The following is a 20,044-nucleotide window of genomic DNA, read 5'->3' on the forward strand; positions in this document are numbered from 1 at the left end:
TTACACCTAATTTTTTTAGAAGGAAATTGAATTCTGGTGGGGAAAGCAGGCACCACGGTCAGTGAGGCCGGAATAAAAATTTACCTGGAACCTACAGAAGGGAAAGAGGCTGCATTCATTTGGAAGGGACAAAGTCCATGGTAACTGCCCACAGATGCTGGGTCCCCTAAGTGACTCCATACTGCAGCCTAACACCTGGTCCCTAACATTCTCAGCAGCCACTATGAAGGCTGGACAAAAGGAGGCTTTCACTGCCCTGCCTCAGTTGGGCCTCCCTCAGTATCTGGTGTGCCCAGGGTCCTAATCCAGCCATGTTTGATATGAGGTTGGGGGTGGAGGTGAGGGGGCAAGTCTTTCAGCTGTTACTTTTCCAGGTTTTAGGCAGCCTGGGGCACCTCTGGTCATTTAATGAAGGACTGGGCTCAAATGAGGTATAAATCAGGAACTGAAGACTTACTGGGCTGCACTGGGTCCAGAGCAGGACATTCCGCATGGGCCCAGCACAGCCTAGCAGGCCAGCCTTCCAGGGCTCAGCCCATGGTCTTTCCCGGGTCCCAGCCCAGAAAAGCGGAGGCTTTCTCCTGCGTTTGGAAGACTGACTCACCCCCTCTTCCTCCTAGCTCTCCTAAAGGCCGGGAGACCTCAGGAAGTGTCCTCATCCTGCTGCCTTCAACCCCGAGGCGCCTGGCCCCAGGCCTCCCCCGGAGGTCCAGAGAAACCCCGAGCGCCTCCATGCTCTCGGCCTCACCCAGGCGGAGGCCCCTTCATCGCCCCACAGCTCCACTCGGCCCGGGAGGGACGGCCCTTCCCCGCAACCGGCTCAGCGGCTCGCAGGTTCGGGCTAGTCTGGGGCGGGGACTGGGAGCGTCTGAAAGTGGTGAGGAGGGCGGGGACACGGGCCCCTCTTTAAAGGCCCGGGACCTGAGGCGCCTCGATACCGGCCGGCGACCCCGAGAAGCGCGCTCCATCCGGCTCCCTTCGCCTAAGCCGCCGGGGCTGCCATGGGCCGCTACCGCATCCGCGTGGCCACCGGGGCCGCACTCTTAGCCGGGTCGCACAACCGCGTGCAGCTGTGGCTGGTCGGGGCGCGCGGGGAGACGGAGCTGGAGCTGCAGCTGTTGCCGGCGCGGGGCCAGGTCAGCGGGCGGAGCGGGGACAGACCCCGGCCGGGACGCGGGAGGCCGGCGAGGGGCGGGATCCGAGGGCGAAACGACTGCGGAACCGTGCCTGCTGGGACTTCCAGGTGTTGGGACGCCCGGGCGGCTGGGCCAGGAGAGGATCGGGAACCAGGACCCGGGCTGAGCGCATACCCCTTCTCCCTTCCCGCCGGCCCTGATCCTCGCAGCCTCCAACTCCTCCAAATCACCCCAGGCCAGTGTCAATATAGGATCAGAAGTCAAGTGGGACGCTCCTAGGAATGAGGGGGCGGGGAGAGCTCAGTTAAAGGACCGATGAAGGTGCTGATACTCAGACATCAATTCAAGACACTGCGGGCCACGCGCCACGCTCCCTCTTCCTACGGGTGCGATGGGGCGTCGGACACACCGCGCAGATGTCCGGAGGAGGGAACGAGGGAGGCTGTCTTTGGAGGCCTTGTCAACGGAGGCTCCACAAAGGTCCCTCCAATCCTGTCCCCACCGCACCTCTGACCCCCAACCCCACCCCCGGCAGGCAAAACGGCCTCTCCTGGGACCCTGCTACTAAGTCTCCAGGTTCTGGTCCCACAGGAGGAGGAGTTTGAGCATGACATTCCCGAGGACTTGGGACCACTGCAGTTCGTGAAGCTGCGCAAACACCACTCCCTGGTGGACAACGCATGGTTCTGCGACCACATCACGGTGCAGGGCCCTGAAGCCTTCCAGGAGGCCACCTTCCCGTGCTACAGCTGGGTGCAGGCCGACAGCGTGCTGTGCCTGCCCGAGGGCACCGGTGAGGGACAGTGTCGGGAGAGGGGATGCAGGGCCTGGGGAACTGCTGGGGAAGGGGTGGGGGAGGGCTGCGGAGGGTCAGAGGGCCTTGATGAAAGTGAGTGTTCAGCAGGTTAAGTGTGGAGAAGACAGGACATTGGACAAAAGTTATAAAGTACCAAATTTATACACAGAATAAAAAAGGCTGCAAGTGGGGCTGGACAGGGACATAAGTGATGTGCAGATCCCACCCTCCAAGAAGATGAGGACACGGGATGGGAGCCGCCGCAATGATGGGAAACAGGAACAAGTTAGGGCAGGGACAAGTTAGGGCAGGGCAGGTAAGGGTAGCACATGGAGTAGGGGATGGGGGTGACCCCTAAGAGGAGGCAGCTAAGGGAAACAATAAGCAATATGGAGAGCTGATTTGGTTGGGAAAACATGGAAGAAAACCACGAGGGAGAGGGTGCACACTGACAGGTGGGTAGGAATGAATGAGGACAGCAAATACATAATTTGTTACCGTGGGAAATACGTAAGAAAGATGATTACAGAGGCAAATGAGGGCAAGGGCAATTAAGGATGGAAACACGAAATACATCACTTTGAGACAGGTGAGTATAAATGCGGATAAGAACAGGAACAAGTTGATAATATAGACTCTGATGGTAAATCTCAGAAGAGTGAAGTCAGGGAAAGAAAGCAAACAGCTGTTCCTACAGCCTTTTGAGGACAGTTGAGGTGTGGTAGGTGAGGGTCAGGAGATGAGAAATTAACCAAAGCAATATATAGTAGAAAATAGGTATGGGCATATGAGTGATTGAGATTTTATCACTTTTTTTTTTTGGCCATGCCGCATGGCTCGTGGGATCTTAGTTCCCTGACCAGGGATTGAACCTGTGCCCCCCCCCCGCCCCCCCGCCCCCCCGCCCCCCCCCCGGCACAGTGGAAGCACAGAGTCTTAACCACTGGACCACCAGGGAATTCCCAAGATTTTATCACCTTACTTAAGGTGATTTTTTCCAACCATAGATACTGATGAAATAGGATCAGGTGGGGAAAGACGAGTTAAGGGACAAGAAAGGGTGTCAAACATGAGACTGTTGTCTCAAGACAAGAGACGAGGGTTGAGATTAGCAAAACCCAGAGTGCAAAGTTGGCAATGATAAGATAAATGTGTCTCAGGAATCGATGGAGTGAGGCAAGGCCAGAGATAAAAGCAACAGAGCTTGACTGAACACATGGCCTATGATGGCGGAAAGGAAGATGAGGACGAGCAGAGGAGAGCACAGGACCACACAAACCGTGGCCAATTGTCTTAATGTCTCCCCAGCCCGCCTGGCAGGAGACGACGCATTGGACGTGTTCCAGAAACATCGAGAGAAGGAACTGAAAGAAAGACGTCAGATATACTGGTGACCACCCACCTACAGGGCCTCTCAGTGGTACCCCCCGTCACTGACCTGGACACCCTCCCTGAAGCCTTGTCCCCATCTCCTAGCTGGGCCACACAGAAGGAAGGGTTACCCCTGACAATAGCTGCGGGCTGTGAGGACGATCTACCTGCCAATATGAGATTCCACGAGGAAAAGAGGCTGGACTTTGAGTGGACACTGAAGGCAGGGTGAGAACGGGCCTGGAGCTCAGAGTGGGGAAAGGGCTGGGAGATCCAAAAACGGTGGTCAATGGTGAGCGGCTGAGGGACTGGCAAATGGGTTCATGGCTCGATTCCTGTCCTAGGGCTCTGGAGATGGTCCTCAAACATGTTTACACCCTCCTGAGCTCCTGGAACCGCTTTGAGGATTTTGATCACATCTTCTGGGGCCAGAAGAATACCCTGGCTGGTCAGTGGTTCCCCAGGTCTCTATAACCCCTTGATGGCCCCTTTTGATGACCCGACCTTCACACTCCACAGCCCCTCACGAGACCTCCCAGATGAGAATATATTGTGCTGGGTCATTTCTCAGAGGCCCCAGATGAAAAGGCAGGGGCTGGATGTGGGATGGTCACGTGCCTGGATCACTGGGGTAGGGCCTGGAGGAGGGACATCCCGGCTGTGTAAACATCCTCCTCCTACACTCCACCCCGACCCCACAGAGAAGGTTCGCCAGCGTTGGCAGGACGATGAATTGTTTGGCTACCAGTTCCTCAATGGCACCAATCCCATGCTGTTGAGACGCTGCACCTCTCTGCCCTCCCGGCTAGTGCTGCCCTCGGGGATGGAGGAGCTACGGACCCAGCTGGAGAAAGAACTCCAGGTACCCCTCCCACCCTGTGTTGTTCTCTCCTTGGCGGTGTGGCCAGAAGTAGTGAAGGGCAGGGACCAAAGATGAGTCAAGGAAGGGAGGCTGTGGTAACCTACAGACCCTTGGTCCAGACTCCAGTGCTAGAAAAACCTAGAGGTGATAAAGTATGTAGGGAAAATTATGAGAGGCTCCCGGTGTAGAGGGGAAACAGGGTAGATTCCCAGGGTGCAGATGGGGCCAGAGGTGTCAGCAGGGACAATGACATTCCCTGGCTGACGTCAGTGCTCTGGACAGCAGTGTTCATGGGCAGGGAGAAGGGTAGAAAATGTGCCATCAGATGGGGAGAACTGCGGGGGTTACTTGGGTTTGGAAGAGGTGAGCTACATGTGAGGAGGACGAGCGAGGCAGGATGTGAGCATGCCGTGTGCATGTGTGCACGTGTGCACGTGTGCGCTGGACTCTGCAGCAGGGCTGGGCAGGGGAGCCTCTGTGGATTACTTGGCAGAGAAGGTGAGTTTTAGGGAGTGAAAGAGCATTTGCTGAGCTGGTGACAGCTAAACACAAGGTGTTCAGATCATCGAGGGATAGTGGGGAAGAGACCTGGCCATCTCGACAAGGGGACAGCTTGCACACGGGACTGAGCAGGCCTGGTTCTAAAATCAGATCTGCCACCGCACATCCCTGGGCAAGATGTCTACCCTCACTAGGCTGTTTCTTCACTTAAGATGAGAGGAATCGGGCCAGATGCTCTGGTTCTGCCGATAGGACTCTGCAACCGACATAGGATGATGGCAAGAATTCAGATAAAGGTCTTGAATGTCTTCCCCCTTTGCCCTGGCCCTCTCGGGTTAGACTTCGAACTCTAACGATGGAGACATTCCTCCTTTTCCCAGAACAGTTCCCTGTTTGAGGCTGATTTCATTCTCCTGGATGGAATTCCAGCCAATGTGATCCGAGGAGAGAAGCAGTACCTGGCTGCCCCCCTCGTCATGCTGAAGATGGACACCAGTGGGAAGCTGCTACCCATGGTCATCCAGGTGGGGCGCCCTCAGCATCCGCCTCCCAACACTGCTTTCTGTTCACCTCCGCCTCTGCTCCCAAGGAACCAGCCCCCTGGCTCTTGACTCCCAAACTCCATCCTCACACAGTGAGACATGTTCTCGTGTCACTCCGCTTAAAGCCTGGTTTCTCCTGACTCACCCAACTGGCAGGACTTGTTCAAGAGTCATAATGGCCTTTTGGAGTTCTCGTCCTATACCCGATGGTTCTCTAACTTTAGTGTGTATCAGAATCACCTAGACAGCTTGTTAAAACACAGCTTGCTGGGTCCCAGCATGAGACTTTCCAATTCAGTAGGTCTGGGATGGGGACTGAGAATTTGCAGTTCTAACAAGTTCCAAAGCGATGCGGATGCCGCTAGCTTGGGAACATACTCTGAGAATCGCTATTTAATCTCTCAGTCCCCTCTCTTTTCTCCCACTGGTCTCAATAGTTAGTTAACAAATACTGTCAATTATCTCCCACACCCAGCTTCCCCTTCCATCCCCCACCATAACTCAGACCCCCATCACGTTTCTCCCAGACCACTGCCAGGATCTCCTCCCTGGACTCCCTGCTTCAGACTCCCCTGCATTCAACCCGACGACCATGGTGCTCGCACAGTGCCACAGCTAGTGAGAGGCAGGGTGGGAGAGGCCTCATTCCTCCTCCTAGATTATACCTCCTGGACGCGATAATCGTACTTACTCATCTGTTTCCCCAAGACTGCTGGCCATAATGTCACACATAAAGTGGGAGTTCAATGAGGGTTTAATTTCTCTTTTTCTCCCAGATCCAGCCTCCCAGCCCCAGCTCTCCGACCCCACCACTGTTCCTGCCCTCAGATCCGCCACTTGCCTGGCTCCTGGCAAAGTGCTGGGTCCGAAATTCAGATTTCCAACTGCACCAGCTCCAATATCATCTGCTGAACACCCACCTGCTGGCTGAGGTCATTGCTGTGGCCACCATGAGGTGCCTCCCGGGGCTGCACCCGGTCTTCAAGGTACAACCTCTACCCTCCATGTCCCCCTTCACTCAGACCCCAGAGGAAGGAAACAGCCCAGTATCAAGTGATACTGCAGCAGCAAAACAGAATTTTTATCACTCTGTGAAAGAAAGAGGTGAGAACAGAAGGAAGACTGCATCAATATTTTGAGACTTGTGGTTTAATTAAGTCAAGTCACTTAAGGTTTCTTCAGGACATATTACTAAGGAAACCCTCTGAAATTCTCAGAGATCTGACAATCTAGCAATGGGCCTAGAGTACAGCTGGAATATTGCTAGTAAAACAAAAGCCTTGATCCTGCCTTAGGAGATTTACGATTTAGCCAGAATGACAAGTGGTGCCCATAAGAACTACCCAGAGAACAACAGCTGGATCTAGAATCTGAAACCACAAGAGACAGCGATAAACACTAGAGTACTGATGGAGTATGTTCCACCCCAACTGAGTGTGCTAAGTAGGAGCAGGTCAAGAGGCAAGGAGAGCGGCACAGCAGAATCAGAATTGGGGAAGGGAGGGAATAGTAGCTGCGGCAAGCCTGGATATCAGACCGGAGACAGAAAGGTCAGAGGTCTAAGCGCCTGCAACACCCAGAAGCCCAAGGGTGGGTATTGCAGACTGACCTAGAAATCCTGTCATTTTATGAAAGAGTGAGCTCAGCATCTATTGCTCGGCAGAAGGCAGTGACATAAGGCTTGTGCTTGAGTAAAAATGTCCTCAAAATCTTGATGACACTTTAGATATAGGGAACGAGACAGAGAAGGGATGAACCTGATACAAGCTTATGAACCAGAGCAATTGTCAGAAACAGGGAAGCCAGGAGAGAAGCCAGTTGGGAAGCAAAAATGAGGTTCAGTTTGAGGTACAGGGAGTCATAAATGTTGGTAGGACATGCAGGTGAGCACCTGGCAAGGAGAACGACTGAACTGTGTTTCAGCCGGGGGCCCCGCCTGACCCCCAAGCCTGGCCAACAGTAGCTGTGGCCTCTCCGAGTCTGGGGTGACACAGACAAGATGGAGACCCCTGTGATGAGCAGCATCTTGGATTTTACTGATCTCACGGTGCTCCTGCACCTCCGTCTCCTGCTCACCCTGAAGAGGCTAAGCCTCTAGGCACACTGAAAACCCCCCTTTACGAGTTCAGCCCTCTGCCCAACTATCTCCATTCCCACAGCGGCGTCACGGCAAACAGCTGCATCGTTATCAGTACACTCAGGAGAGCCAGGCCAGCAATGTCCCAGAGGTGACCTGCACAGGCTCTGGATTCGGACTGCCGGGGTCTGAAGCCTGAATCCTGACCTCTGTGCTTCCCAGACGTGAGCTCAGTGTCCTCAGGTCTAAATGGGGATGACAGGAGGCCCATCGTGGGGTTGCTGAAGGCTGAAACGACCTAATAGTGTGACACAGGCTAAAAGCTAGAAAAAATTAGTTCTTGCAATGATTTGTTAAGAGTTTGTCCCAAGGTATCTCTGCTCCTCATGTGGACTTTGGGCTTTCCATGACACACTCAGCACCTTTCATGAACTTTGTGAAAAGTTTCAGTCCAATGTGAGCTGCTTTGACCTCCTGGCACCAGAGTTATCTCTGCCTCACATCCTGTGTCCAGCAACAGCTCAGATAAATACCAATGCTACGTGAAACCTGTACATAAACTGGGTGTAAATGAAGACAAAATAGTCCGAGATAAAAAGAAATACATGTGAGGATGAGATGGCCATTTTTAATAGCTAAGGAAAAGCCATTTCTTGAAAAGCTATAAAGTATAGACGGGACCTCACTGCCTAATTGGGGGTGGGGGGAGATTTGACGACAGCCGCTCTGCTCCTTACATACGTGGCTCAGTATGGCTCCTCTACCTCCCTAAGGGAACCCACCCCCCAAAAAACCAACAGTGAAGCGACCAGGGGGTGGAGGTGTGGCTTTGGTAACGAGTAGAGAGGCTAATTTAAGCTGTGAGGTTGTAAGTGACAGAGTATAAAAGCAAATTAAAAGGGGCTGATTCTCAAAGGCCACCTACACCCCAGGTGGAAATCATAAAGATAAGCGATAACAGCTAGTATCTAAGGGCTTCTGTGTGGACTAAAAACTCTTCATACATCACTCCCATAAGCATCACCGCAGCCTCCTGAGACAAAAGACCCTATTATCACCCGCTGTTGACAGACGAGGGGCTAGACAGGAGATAGACAGGTCAGCACTTAGAAGGTCTGGTACCTTGGATGAGTATCAAAGTGAGCGCTGAAGTGTAGAGTGAAACCCAGGTCAGTCTGGCTCCAGAGCCTGACTCACAGGAGCGAAAAGATCACGAGAGTGAGTGATCACAGAAGCAGGAAGAGAGGAGCCTGTCAAGGGAGGAAAGCATCAAGAGTAGGCACCATGCTGCCTACAAGGAAGGACCCAAGCATGTCCTCCATAAACCCCCCCCTCTAATCTCCCCCATCCCAGCTCCTGATCCCACACATCCGCTACACGATGGAAATCAACACCCGGGCACGGACCCAACTCCTCTCAGACGGAGGTGTATTTGATAAGGTAAGGAGGGGATGGGGCACGGGGCTGCCTCACCGTCTGACTCTCTACGATTTCCTGCCACTTTCAAGATCCCAGACCAACCTGGGTGAATGTCCTGACCCTTAAACCCATGAGCCTGTCCCTTTATATCTATGTCTCTAAATGTGAAAATGCCACACCTGAACCCCTTATATACTGCGTGCTGGCTTCCTCCTCAAGGCCTCGCATCTCTCTTGTCCCAGGCAGTGAGCACCGGTGGAGGGGGCCACGTGCACTTGCTCCGCCGGGCCCTGGCTCAGCTGACCTACTGCTCCCTCTGTCCTCCCAACAATCTGGCTGACCGCGGCCTGCTGGGAACCCCGGGTGCTCTCTATGCCTGCGATGCTTTACGGCTCTGGGAGATCACTGCCCGGTGGGTGAGACGGGGAGCCGAGAAATGCGGCAGGGGAGAGGGCGAGTGGGGCTCTGGCCTGAGGTCAGCATGGGGCAAAAGGAACCTGAAAACAAGAAGGTCCAGACAAGAGGAGCAAAGGACTGGATCCTGGGGAGAGATGAGGAAGCGTGAGTCAGTGCGTACGGCCTGAGAAGGAGAAGGCTGGGGACAGAGAACCTACGTTGGGAAAGCTGTGGACTGGGAGGCGAAGGGATCTGGAAAAATCAGGGGTTTTGTCAGGGAGAATGGCTGTCAACCATGTATAGGGATTCCTAGAACTAATGACCCACGTGTCCTTCCTCTCTAGTTTGTAGAAAGAGTTGGGAATGACCCAAAAGGCAGGTCTTGAAGAATCTATACTCAGACATATTGAGAGTCAGCTGGGCAGAGACCATGGAAAAGTGCAGGGTCAAAGGCCGAAGCTTTCTCCTCTCAAGGAACTCACCTCCCTTCTCCCCTGGGCAGCTACGTGGAGGGGATCATCCACCTTTTCTACCACGGGGATGACATCGTGAGAGGGGACCCTGAGCTGCAGGCCTGGTGTCGGGAGATCACTGAGGTGGGGCTGTGCCAGGCCCAGAACCGAGGTGAGAGCCCTCCCCAGGGACAGGAGCTCCTTGGACACTCTGCCCAAGCAGAGTCTGGGTTCAGGACCCCAACCCCTCATGCCACCCCCTCTCCCTCCACACGTCAAACATCTGAATCCCATTCCCACCTCCTAAGACTCAGGACAATTCTAGATACCCCGGGATCATCCTCTGCAGAGACCCTGGCCATCAACCTTTACTTCCACCCCATCCCCTAACCTGCCACATCATGTGACGCCACAGGGCCAGAACCTGAGCCAGCAAGGGTTCTGCCCAGGCCCTGCTGGGGCTCACGTTCTCTCCTCATGCTTGTCTATTCCTACTTGAGGATATAAATGGGAAGATTCTTCCACCAAAGCCCGTAATGACCCCTCCTGTTCTCCCTCTTCTCCTCCTGCTTGCTACTGTCCAGCACACGCATAGAAAGTCCAGGCCTACTGCACACTGACCACAGTGCAAGGTCATTTCTAGATGCAAACACAGTGCTCTGCGCGTTTTGGCTCAACCCTGAACTCGGTGCCCTGCCCCTTGGGGCTCACATTTCTTTGGCCAATCCAGCCACCGTCTTTAGCACCCCAACTGCATTCTAACCTCTGGGGAAGAAACAGCCTTTCTTGAGCTCTTCCTAGATTCCTCCTCCTCTTTCTCTCACACGTGGGCCAGCCTGGACTCTGCTCCAAATTGTCCTTGCGTCCCCGCCCCTCATACTTTGCACCAACATCTCTGCCTCTGTGGGACAACTACAAACATTTGCTGGGGAGCCACTATGGCCGGCCTCTGAGGGTGCCGTGAGCAGTAACACAACACCCGCCCTCTGGAGGGAGCGTCTCCCTAGGGAATCTGTGTCTGCACCACCCCCCTTCCAGGACCAAACTTTCTCTAGTACATCTCGGTATGTCCCTTGGGCTTCATGTGCTACCAGGAGACCCCTCCTCTCCCTGGCCATCTTTTCCCCAACCAGTATCTACCTTTGGAAGATGAAAATAAACATCCACATGTGAACTTTAACCTCCACTAAGTGCCTCTCATTCTCTCTTCCTCCACTGTCCTTCAGTTCTCATAGCTCACCTTCGCCTCACTTTCCCAACAGACTCTTTGGAGAAAGTGTGCTAAAAACGGCCTGAGATTAGCAGTCAGGAACCCGAGTTCAAGATCAGCCTCTGCCTTCTCCCAATTATGCAGTCCTGACAAGCAGTTTAATCTCTCTGGTCTTTGGTTTTTCTTTTTTTTTTTAATCTACAAAAGGGAAGTGATTATATTTGTTCCACTTACCTGACAGGATTTCTGGGTCTCTGAACCCCCCACCTCCACTGTGAATTGAATGGCCTGACATACTCTTTGCGGAAAGCCTCTCTTGGCTATGACCCTATAAATCTATGACTTCGCTTATCCTTCACATTATAATTCAGACACTTGTAATTCCCTACCTGGGAATAGGAGGAACCATCCCTAAATTCTCAACCACTTTTTGAGGCAGAGGATTTTTGATCACTCAGAACTTTTCAGCCCCCAACCCTTCCAAAATAACAATACTTATTATTTATTGAGAACTTGTTCCACACCAGGTGATTATCTCATTTATGAAATAGGTATCATCTACACTTTACAGGTCAAGAGGTTGAGGCTCAGAGAGATTAAGTAATTGGCCTAAGGTAACCCAACTATATTACTTGAATCTGAATTGAAATCCATGTCTGATGCAAATATATTTGAATAAATGAACTAAACAAACAACAATCAATTCCAAAATGTAGACATCCCAAGTCTTCGGCTTTTATTTCTCTCTTCTCAGACTGTAGCCTTTAAATCCTGTTTCTTTCCTGCCCAGGTTTCCCCATCTCCTTCCAGTCCCAGAATCAACTCTGCCATTTCCTTACCATGTGTGTCTTCACATGCACTGCTCAGCATGGGGCCATCAACCAGGGCCAGGTATGGAGAGCTGAAAGCCCAGGTCCTTGAAGACAAGTGTCTGGACCTTGGGATGCCCAAGGGAGAGATGGGGGTTCAAACCCTAAGTACCAGGATCTTAGGGTTGCAGTTTCTTCCCCCAGCTGGACTGGTATGCCTGGGTCCCTAATGCCCCATGCACAATGCGGATGCCCCCACCTACCACCAAGGAAGATGTGACAATGGCCACGGTGATGGGCTCACTACCTGATGTCCGACAGGCCTGTCTTCAAATGGTCGTCACATGGCATCTGGCGCGCCGCCAGCCAGACATGGTAAGAGAGGACCCTGGGGAAAGGGAGAAATGACAGTTGGAAGGGAAATAGAAGAGTGAAGGGCTAGGCTCTAGGTGTGTCTGACTCAAAACTGACTGATCCTTTGTTCTTTCTTAGGTGCCTCTGGGGCATCACAAAGAAAAGTATTTCTCAGACCCCAAGGCCAAGTCTATACTAAACCAATTCCAAACAGATCTGGAAAACTTGGAAAGGGAGATTACAGCCCGGAATGAGCAACTTGACCTGCCCTATGAATACCTAAAGCCCAGCCTCATCGAGAACAGCATCACTATCTGAGCTCTGGGACACCCCCACCGGGCAGACTGCAGATCAGCTCTGGGACTGACAGTTCCATATTGAGTTTCATGGTTTCCTAGTCTCTGCTGCAGAGGCTCTATTTCCTCCCCCAATTAAACCCCCTGCATCTGCATCCCATGAGCCCAAGGGCCTTTACTTTACTTTTCTGTAAAGGGCCTGATAATATGTTAGGCTTTGTAGGCCACACAGTCTGTCACAGTAACTCAACTCTCCTATTGTAGCATGGAAGCAGCCACAGGCACCGTGTAAATGAATGCTGTGTTCCAATAAAACTTTATTTACAGAGAGTGAAATATGAACTTCCTGTGTCATAAAACATCCTCCTTTTGGTCTAGTCAACCATTTTAAAATGCAAAAACACACAACAAAACCCTGTGCTTCGCTACAGGGATGTGCACAGGCTGCAGGCTGGATTTGGCCCTGGATTTGGGGCAGTACCTGCACAACGGTACCCTGCCGTAGCCTGAGGCACTGACCTTACTTGCAAAACATCCAGAGAATGGCGGGGTGGGTGGAGAGGGTGAGGAAGATTTCTTGGAGAAATCGACTACCTCAACTAATTCTCCTTTCCCAGGAGCTTGGCTTCATGCCTGGCCAACTTAAAAATTCCTGACTCTTCTTTGGCAACTTTCTCTCCACCCCTGTGTCTCCTATTCACACACCTACCCCAAAAGTCCCTGAATGAGAATGGTGCCCCTAAGGCAAAATAAAAACTTTCACCCCCAAATGGCTTCCTTCCAAACAGTCTCAAACAAAAGAGACACGAGGGCTTCCCTGGAGGCGCAGTGGTTGAGAGTCCGCCTGCCGATGTAGGGGACGCGGGCTCGTGCCCCGGTCCGGGAAGATCCCACATGCCGCGGAGCGGCTGGGCCCGTGAGCCATGATGGCCGCTGAGCCTGCGCGTCCGGAGCCTGTGCTCCGCAACGGGAGAGGCCGCAACAGTGAGAGGCCCGCGTGCCGCAAAAAAAAAAAAAAGGGACACGAGATAATGTCTCAAGGCCACTATCCCAGGCTCTTCAGTACTCTGGGGTCTCTAAGTGTTTCCCAGGTTCCAAGTTCTCTTTCACGACCCTTTTAAGTACAATCTGCACAAAATAAATGGAAAAATACCACAAAGCTATGCTAACCACTGACAGTATTTGTCTGGTTCTGGGGTCTTGGGATCAAAGTGACCCCTCTCAATTACGCCATGACCACTGTCCTCACTAGAATGGGTACAACATACTCAGTGCAAAACTGTGTTCTTCAAACACCACTATTTCCCTGAATAATTATTACAAATCTGTTTTTCACCAGTGAGGTATACAAACTTTTTTTTTGGACGGTATGATCCATTCATATTTTTAAAATCTTGTACTCTACCTTGTTCAAAGGACCTATGATCAGTTTCCTTGGTTTACGGTAGGGAAGAAGACTGACATTTGTGTGTACTTATTCCTTTCTCCAGCACATTTGGCAGGGCCACTCACCTTAACAGCTTGTTCATTGAATCTGCTTTCCTTGGACTTTCCCTAACGCCCATATTTTTCCTGGATTTGGCAACCACAACTCTTCACAACTCTTCGTGTTTGGTAACAAAACGTTACTTAAGTATATCCAATGCCAAGAACCCTCAGCAATTTTAAAGCGTTCTAGCCAGAACAGCACGCTTGGGCTCGGGAAGGGGCTCTATGTCTTCTTTTACTGTGTCAGAGTGTCTATTTTAAAGGGTAGGGATGAGTAGAGAGGAGATAGAGGCGTTCTCTCTCGGTGTAAATCTCTATGTCTCACTTACCACGTCTCCATCACAGGATACCACCCGAGACTAAGGTATCTGAGAGAAAAATGACATAATTTCAATCCTCGGCTGCTGAGAGCGCATCGCCAAGGTTACCAGGAGCTCCGCCAGAGATAAAAGCTTTCCTGAGGCCGGGCTACCAGTTCTTCCTCGTCACGTGACTTGCCAGACTTGGTCACATGATATACTGGCTCCTCCCATTCCAAACTGGAGAGGGGGTAAATCCAAGAAACCGGAGAACTTTGCTCCTGCAATATTCGCACCCCAGCTATATATGGGTCAATAAGGGATTCCCGAGGGGCCGCTACGATTTCAGAAACACCGCCCTTTCCCGCCGAAGTCCGAGAGGACCCGGAGGCGCCAGCGTTCGCCTGGCGCCCGCCAGCCCGATGGTTGGGCCCGGAAGCCACGCCCCCTCAGTCGCTCTCCCTGCTCTCGGTCCTCCGCGAGCCCCCAAGTCCAGCTCTCTTCCTTCCCCCCCCGCTCATCGGGGCTTCCTCTCACCGCCTTCCTATCTGGCCCACATCTAGGCGATCCCCGACTCCCTTCTTCATGGCGTCGCTTCTGTGCTGTGGGCCCAAGCTGGCCGCCTGCGGCATCGTCCTCAGCGCCTGGGGAGTGATCATGTTGGTGAGGGGACTGCCCTGCGACAACCGGAGAGGAGAGGGCCTGAGGGGCCCGGGTGTTGGAGGGCTGGAAGGCTAGGAGACACCAGGCGTTTGAAAGCAGCAGACAGGCCGGAGGGGGTGGTTGATTAGCCGCTGGAGAACGAGACAGAACTGAATTGAGAAATGGGGAATTGGAAGGGAGAGGGGGAGCTGAAGCTTGGAATGGGCCCCGGGGCTGGTCAATTTGGAGTACCCTCAAGGTAAGAGGAAGAAGAGCTACGTTCTTGAGAGATCCTTGAGCTGAATGGAGGGCAGTGGGGAAAGGGAGAACTTGTTCCCGAAATGGATAGCTGGGCCTTGTTTCCCGAGGACTCTACCCGACCCACTTCAGGAAGAAGTAATATGGAGAAGTGCCGATTCCCTTTGACCCCCTCCTCCCTGTCCCGTGATAATGACGCCTCCGGAGAGGATGATAATCTGGTTCCTGGTTGCTCATTATTCCTAACCCTTGCCCCAGCCAAGTCTTCTCTATGTCACCATTCATGCCCTGTTCCGGATGACTGGAGTCCAAATCCGGCAACAGCCATCCCTAATCCCAGCTCATTCTGGTAATTCCCATACCCAGATGTTGTGGCAACATTCGAAGTGGGAGGAGTTCAGGCAGTGACCAGGTCAGGTGCCTGAGTTCAACAACCTACCCTTTCCCTTTTTGCAGATAATGCTCGGAATCTTTTTCAATGTCCATTCCGCTGTGCTAATTGAAGACGTTCCCTTAACGGAGAAAGATTTTGAGTAAGTGGAGAGGCGGGGGAAGTGGTCAGAATCATGGGCGGGGAATTGCAGGAGGCTGGATGCTTGGGGCCCAGAGGCTAGGGAACTGGCTGCTCTGTTTAGCGCACACGAGCAGTCTTGGGAGTCAGACCTCAGCGGCCATCCTAAACCCACCGCTTTAGGTGTGGCTTCTTTAGATACTTTCCTTGATTTCTCTGTGCCTCCTCCACCTATGCAAAGTGTATGCGATAACAGAACTCACCCCATAGGGTTATGAAGATTAAGATAATACACGTAAAAGCGTTTAGAACGGTTACCCGGCACACAGTAAGTGCTCTGTAAATGTTGGCTGCTGTTAATAATGTTTCCGATATTTCTCTGCCTAATCCCCACCCCTAGGAATGGCCCCCAGAACATATACAACCTTTACGAGCAAGTCAGCTACAACTGTTTCATCGCCGCGGGCCTTTACCTCCTCCTCGGAGGCTTCTCTTTCTGCCAAGTTCGGCTCAATAAGCGCAAGGAATACATGGTGCGCTAGAGCACCGTCGCGTTCCCCCTCTCCAGCCCCCTCCTCTATTTAAAGACTCTCCCCACCCAGTCACACCCGCCCCACCCCCAGTCTGGCGCCCTCTGCGGACTGGGTTTCCCTGGCGATAGACTGAATCCCTTGTTCTTCAACCTCTGGCGCCCGGCTCCAGTGGCGGGAGGTCGGGGCTGGCCGTTCCCTGTCCCTCCGGCCCCCTCGCCTTGTCTCGTTACACAATAAAGAGAAACTGCTCGCTCAAGCCTCGTGTGTGTGCATGCGTTGAGGGGCAGGCAACCGGGCTGGAGATCGGACTCCAAATAGGGAGTCCCGACCCCTCGACGGAAGTGGAGTGAAGCCGGGCCGGAAGCGAGGCGGTGTCTTCCACTCTCCTTCCCGCGCGCCGAGGCGGTGAGGCGGTGAGCGGCCGAGCTGGAGCCAATCAGCTGCGGGAAGGGGCGGGACTTCCTGCGCGGGGGCCGGAGCCGTTCGATCGCCCTGCTCTCCGTGGTCCCGGCTCCGAGGTAGCGGCGGCGGCAACGTCTCCGTGAGGAGGCGCGCGGGGCCATGACGTCAGCGTCTACAAAGGTTCGACCTCCCTCGCGGACAGCGCTCCCTGGCGGCCACGGGAGGGCGGGGCCCCCAAGTTGGCTCCCGGCTCTTCCATCCCGGGCGAGGGGCGGGCGGGAGTCCAGCCTGGGGTGGGGCTAGGGGCTCCGGGCGGTCCGGCGCGGCACTGTGCGCCGGCCCCCCGTAATGCTGCCCCGCCCCCCAGGTCGGAGAGATCTTCTCCGCGGCGGGCGCCGCCTTCACGAAGCTCGGGGAGCTGACCATGCAGCTGCATCCCGTGGCCGACTCTTCCCCCGCGGGGTACGTGAGCCCGGGCTGGGAGATGGACGCTGAGAGCGGACGCTGGGTCTCGATCACAGACAACGACACTCTCTAGGGCGGGGACAGATGTTAGTTTCCCTTTGTGCCTGGCACAGCGCAGAGTAGGTGTTAATAAATGATTGTTGAATGAATGAATGACAGATAAACCACAGACCGAGGCTCATAATCCGGACTCATTTCACAGCTCTACCCTGCTGCGAACTGGTAGACCATAGACCGCCACCACTACCCACACCACCCCACCCCCCAAATCATGTGGAATTCTGTCAGACTGCAGCAGACTGTGTTTAGAGGCTGTGTCTGTAAGACCCCCACTTGTTGGATGGGTTTCAGTGGGCTGTTTACATAAGCAGCTGTTTCACGTTGATGGGGGAGAAGTTTTCTTCTAAGGTGGCGGTTGTTACAATATCGTGTGGTTGGGGGTCCGCAGGGTTCCCACGGCGCCTTAACAATTTTTTTTTTTTGCTTTTGTTTTTGTTTTTTTAAGGAGGACCTCTTTATGCAAGGGGCCCCAGGCATCGCGGGGAGGAGGCTGGTTGCTGTGGAATGCGTAGCCTGTGGGCTGGCTCCACACCCCTCTTCCTCCCACTTTCGCTATTCCCTTCTCCCCTTCTGACAGTGCCAAGTGGACGGAGACGGAGATAGAGATGCTGAGGGCTGCTGTGAAGCGATTTGGGGACGATCTTAATCACATCAGCTGTGTCATCAAGGAACGGACAGTGTGAGGGAGGGTTGGCTGGCAGAGAAAGGGCGGGTGGGCAGCTTTCTTCCTCCATACCCATTGTTCCATCTTCCTCAAACTCCCTTCCAGCTCAACATCTTTCCTACTTTGTTGCTAGTTTTGTTAGCAACAAAGTCCCTGGAGAACTGAAAGAATAAAAGAATTGTCACAATTGGTCAGAAGTCACTAAAATGCTGTGGTAATCAGGACCTTACAAGAATTTGATTTTAGGTTTCCAGAGACACCCAATACTTGAATTTGGTAATAGGAAGTCCCTGGTTATTTATACAGATCTTTTGAGACTCTACTGTGGTGTTTCCAGGGATATTATGATTCTGAGCTAGTGGATCAGGATCTATTAATAAGTCTCAATCTCCCGGTAGGTCACCCAGGCTTACCTGGTAGCCTTCCACATTCATACATCTCTCCCAGAAGAGAATTAGAAGACGGGCCTTTCCCACTCTCAGTTGGACTCCACTCTTCAGGCTCCATTTGCCCTAAGTGGCTGCAAGGCTTCAGGAAAACGAGGACCCTAGCAAAGAGTCGGGGCCCTCACCTGGATTCTTATGAAGCGGCTCCCCAGTGTTCTTTCGGAGTGGCCCATTGCCCCTGTCCTCACCTCCCTGCTTCCCCTAGCCTCTCTGATGACTCCCTTCCTAGCTTGCTCTCTCTTCTCTTCAGGGCTCAGATAAAGGCCACTGTGAAACGCAAGGTATATGAAGACTCCGGCATCCCCCTTCCAGCTGATTCACCCAAGAAAGGGCCCAAGAAGGTGGCATCTGGTGTTTTGTCACCTCCTCCAGCTGCCCCTCCACCAAGCAGCTCCAGTGCCCCTGAGGCCGGCGGTCCCCCCATAAAGAAACAGAAGGCTGGTAAGGGCTGTGGAGTTTCTGCCTGGGGATTAAAGGTCCCATCTGAGGTTCAGTGAGAGAGTTGGGCTTGGGTCAAAGGACAGATCTCTTTTCCTCTCACAGTGAAGGTTCCCAGAGGGTGGCTGGGGTAGGGGAGGGAGGGAGGGAGGGAGGGAGAGCGGGAGAGCTTGAAACTTGGGGAAGTGGGCGGGTGGGGGGGGGACCATCAGGGAACCTAGAACCTAGGTTGTGCCCCTCTCCCAGATGTGACACTCAGTGCTCTGAACGACTCGGACGCCAACAGTGACCTGGTGGATATCGAAGGGCTAGGAGAAACTCCTCCAGCCAAGAAACTCAACTTCGACCAGGGTAGGAGTCCTCCTCCTCCCACAACGGCTGAAGGGGTGGGGGAGGGTCTCAGCAGGATCCCCCTCCCAGGGGCTGTGGAAGAGAAGGTTCCCTCCTGTGCATGCAGGGGATTGGGTCTGCAAAGAGCTGGTGCTCTAGGGAGGTGGGAGTCATACTTGGGGCTCGCCCCATCTCGGCCCATTTTACTTCCTGTTCCAGACAGCCTGACCCTGGATTCTGGCCTTCTCTTGACCTCCGCTGATCCTCCTCTGCTCTCTTGCTGAGCCTTCCACCTCTCACCCCTCTCACTGTTCACCCTGGACCTGTGGACCGGTTGGGACTCTGAGCAAGACCTGCATGAGAGAGGGTGGAAAGGCTGCCGGGTGGCCCACCTTGCTGTTGCTGTATGAGCATCTTCCTTCAACCCCTATGACCCCCAACCTGATGGACATTTTTATACGGAAAACAGTAAAGATCTCCCTCTCAGCTTGGTGCCTTCAGCCTGACATTACTGGAATGCAAGGGACACCTCCCTCTCTCCTTAGACCCCGGGGCTCAGCCCCTCCTCAGCGGCTCTCACCACCCTGCCTGGAGCAGCACAGCCAATATTGGCAGGCTTTCTTCCCAGTGCCAATATTTCTGTGCTGCTAGAGCCAGGGGAGCTGGGTGTGGGCAACAAAGGCTCCACTTTGCTCTCTGAAGGCAGCACTTACTCCGGGGTCTCTGGCAGGCAGTACTCCTGAGACTACCCTGGGGATTTCAGAAGGGTAGCTTCCAATGATTTCACACCTCCATTTCCACCCTCATCCCCCACCCCCGCCACCTCACCAGAAGGCCCCAGATGTTTTTTGTGTCGCTTCTCCAGGGTGGCCTCCCCGGCCAAGCCTCAGCGGTGCCTCCCCCACCCTCGCTCTAACACCACAGTGTGGTTTGGACGTGGCCACAGTGCCGTACAAACCACAGTGTGCTGCTGGGGCGGGAGCAGGACTGGGGTGGGTTGAGAAGAAGGGAGCACGAGGCAGTGCTGTGAAGACCCCTACCACCAAGGGTGGGAAGGCTTAAAAGGCAAACATGGCCCCAAGAAGCGTTGGGGAAAACAAGAAACCAGAGCTAGAAGCTGAGCAGGCAACTGGAGGGAGAGGGGCCTAAGGGGTGAGCTCGCAGTGTAATAAGACTGGAACCATCTTCCTTGTAGGAACTCTGCTCAGGGGATCCCTAGGGTGGGGTCAGAGGCAGAGGAAGCAGGGAATGACTGGGGGGGACCAACAGACTGCCTCTCGACTCAGC

At 53.6% G+C, this 20,044-nt stretch overlaps 3 protein-coding genes across 5 annotated transcripts; all 3 read left to right on the forward strand.

The window, feature by feature from the left end:
• The first annotated feature begins 968 nt into the window (after window positions 1-968).
• Window positions 969-12,317, forward strand: ALOX12 (arachidonate 12-lipoxygenase, 12S type). The gene is made up of 14 exons (XM_065897859.1): window positions 969-1,136; window positions 1,728-1,929; window positions 3,241-3,322; window positions 3,409-3,531; window positions 3,648-3,751; window positions 4,005-4,165; window positions 5,047-5,190; window positions 5,985-6,194; window positions 8,639-8,725; window positions 8,947-9,116; window positions 9,603-9,724; window positions 11,553-11,653; window positions 11,776-11,946; window positions 12,064-12,317. The coding sequence occupies exons 1-14, from the start codon at window positions 1,002-1,004 to the stop codon at window positions 12,241-12,243; spliced, it is 1,992 nt and encodes a 663-aa protein (XP_065753931.1). The 5' UTR covers window positions 969-1,001; the 3' UTR covers window positions 12,244-12,317.
• A 2,149-nt stretch (window positions 12,318-14,466) lies between these two features.
• Window positions 14,467-16,205, forward strand: RNASEK (ribonuclease K). Its single transcript, XM_065897148.1, has 3 exons — window positions 14,467-14,671; window positions 15,365-15,441; window positions 15,820-16,205. The coding sequence occupies exons 1-3, from the start codon at window positions 14,594-14,596 to the stop codon at window positions 15,959-15,961; spliced, it is 297 nt and encodes a 98-aa protein (XP_065753220.1). The 5' UTR covers window positions 14,467-14,593; the 3' UTR covers window positions 15,962-16,205.
• A 112-nt stretch (window positions 16,206-16,317) lies between these two features.
• Window positions 16,318-19,245, forward strand: C19H17orf49 (chromosome 19 C17orf49 homolog). Of its 3 annotated transcripts, none has more exons than XM_065897482.1 (6): window positions 16,318-16,534; window positions 16,722-16,816; window positions 17,457-17,558; window positions 18,240-18,430; window positions 18,674-18,778; window positions 18,977-19,245. In XM_065897482.1, exons 1-6 carry the CDS (start codon window positions 16,514-16,516, stop codon window positions 19,039-19,041), a joined length of 579 nt encoding a protein of 192 aa, XP_065753554.1. In that variant the 5' UTR covers window positions 16,318-16,513; the 3' UTR covers window positions 19,042-19,245. The 3 variants fall into 3 exon arrangements, with proteins under 3 accessions (XP_065753554.1, XP_065753556.1, XP_065753555.1); XM_065897483.1 differs by having other exon boundaries at window positions 16,453-16,534; window positions 18,981-19,245; XM_065897484.1 differs by lacking the exon at window positions 17,457-17,558 and having other exon boundaries at window positions 16,411-16,534; window positions 18,981-19,245.
• The last annotated feature ends 799 nt before the right edge of the window (window positions 19,246-20,044 follow it).

Source organism: Phocoena phocoena, chromosome 19, assembly GCF_963924675.1.
Source record: "Phocoena phocoena chromosome 19, mPhoPho1.1, whole genome shotgun sequence".
NCBI classification, from domain to species: domain Eukaryota; kingdom Metazoa; phylum Chordata; class Mammalia; order Artiodactyla; family Phocoenidae; genus Phocoena; species Phocoena phocoena.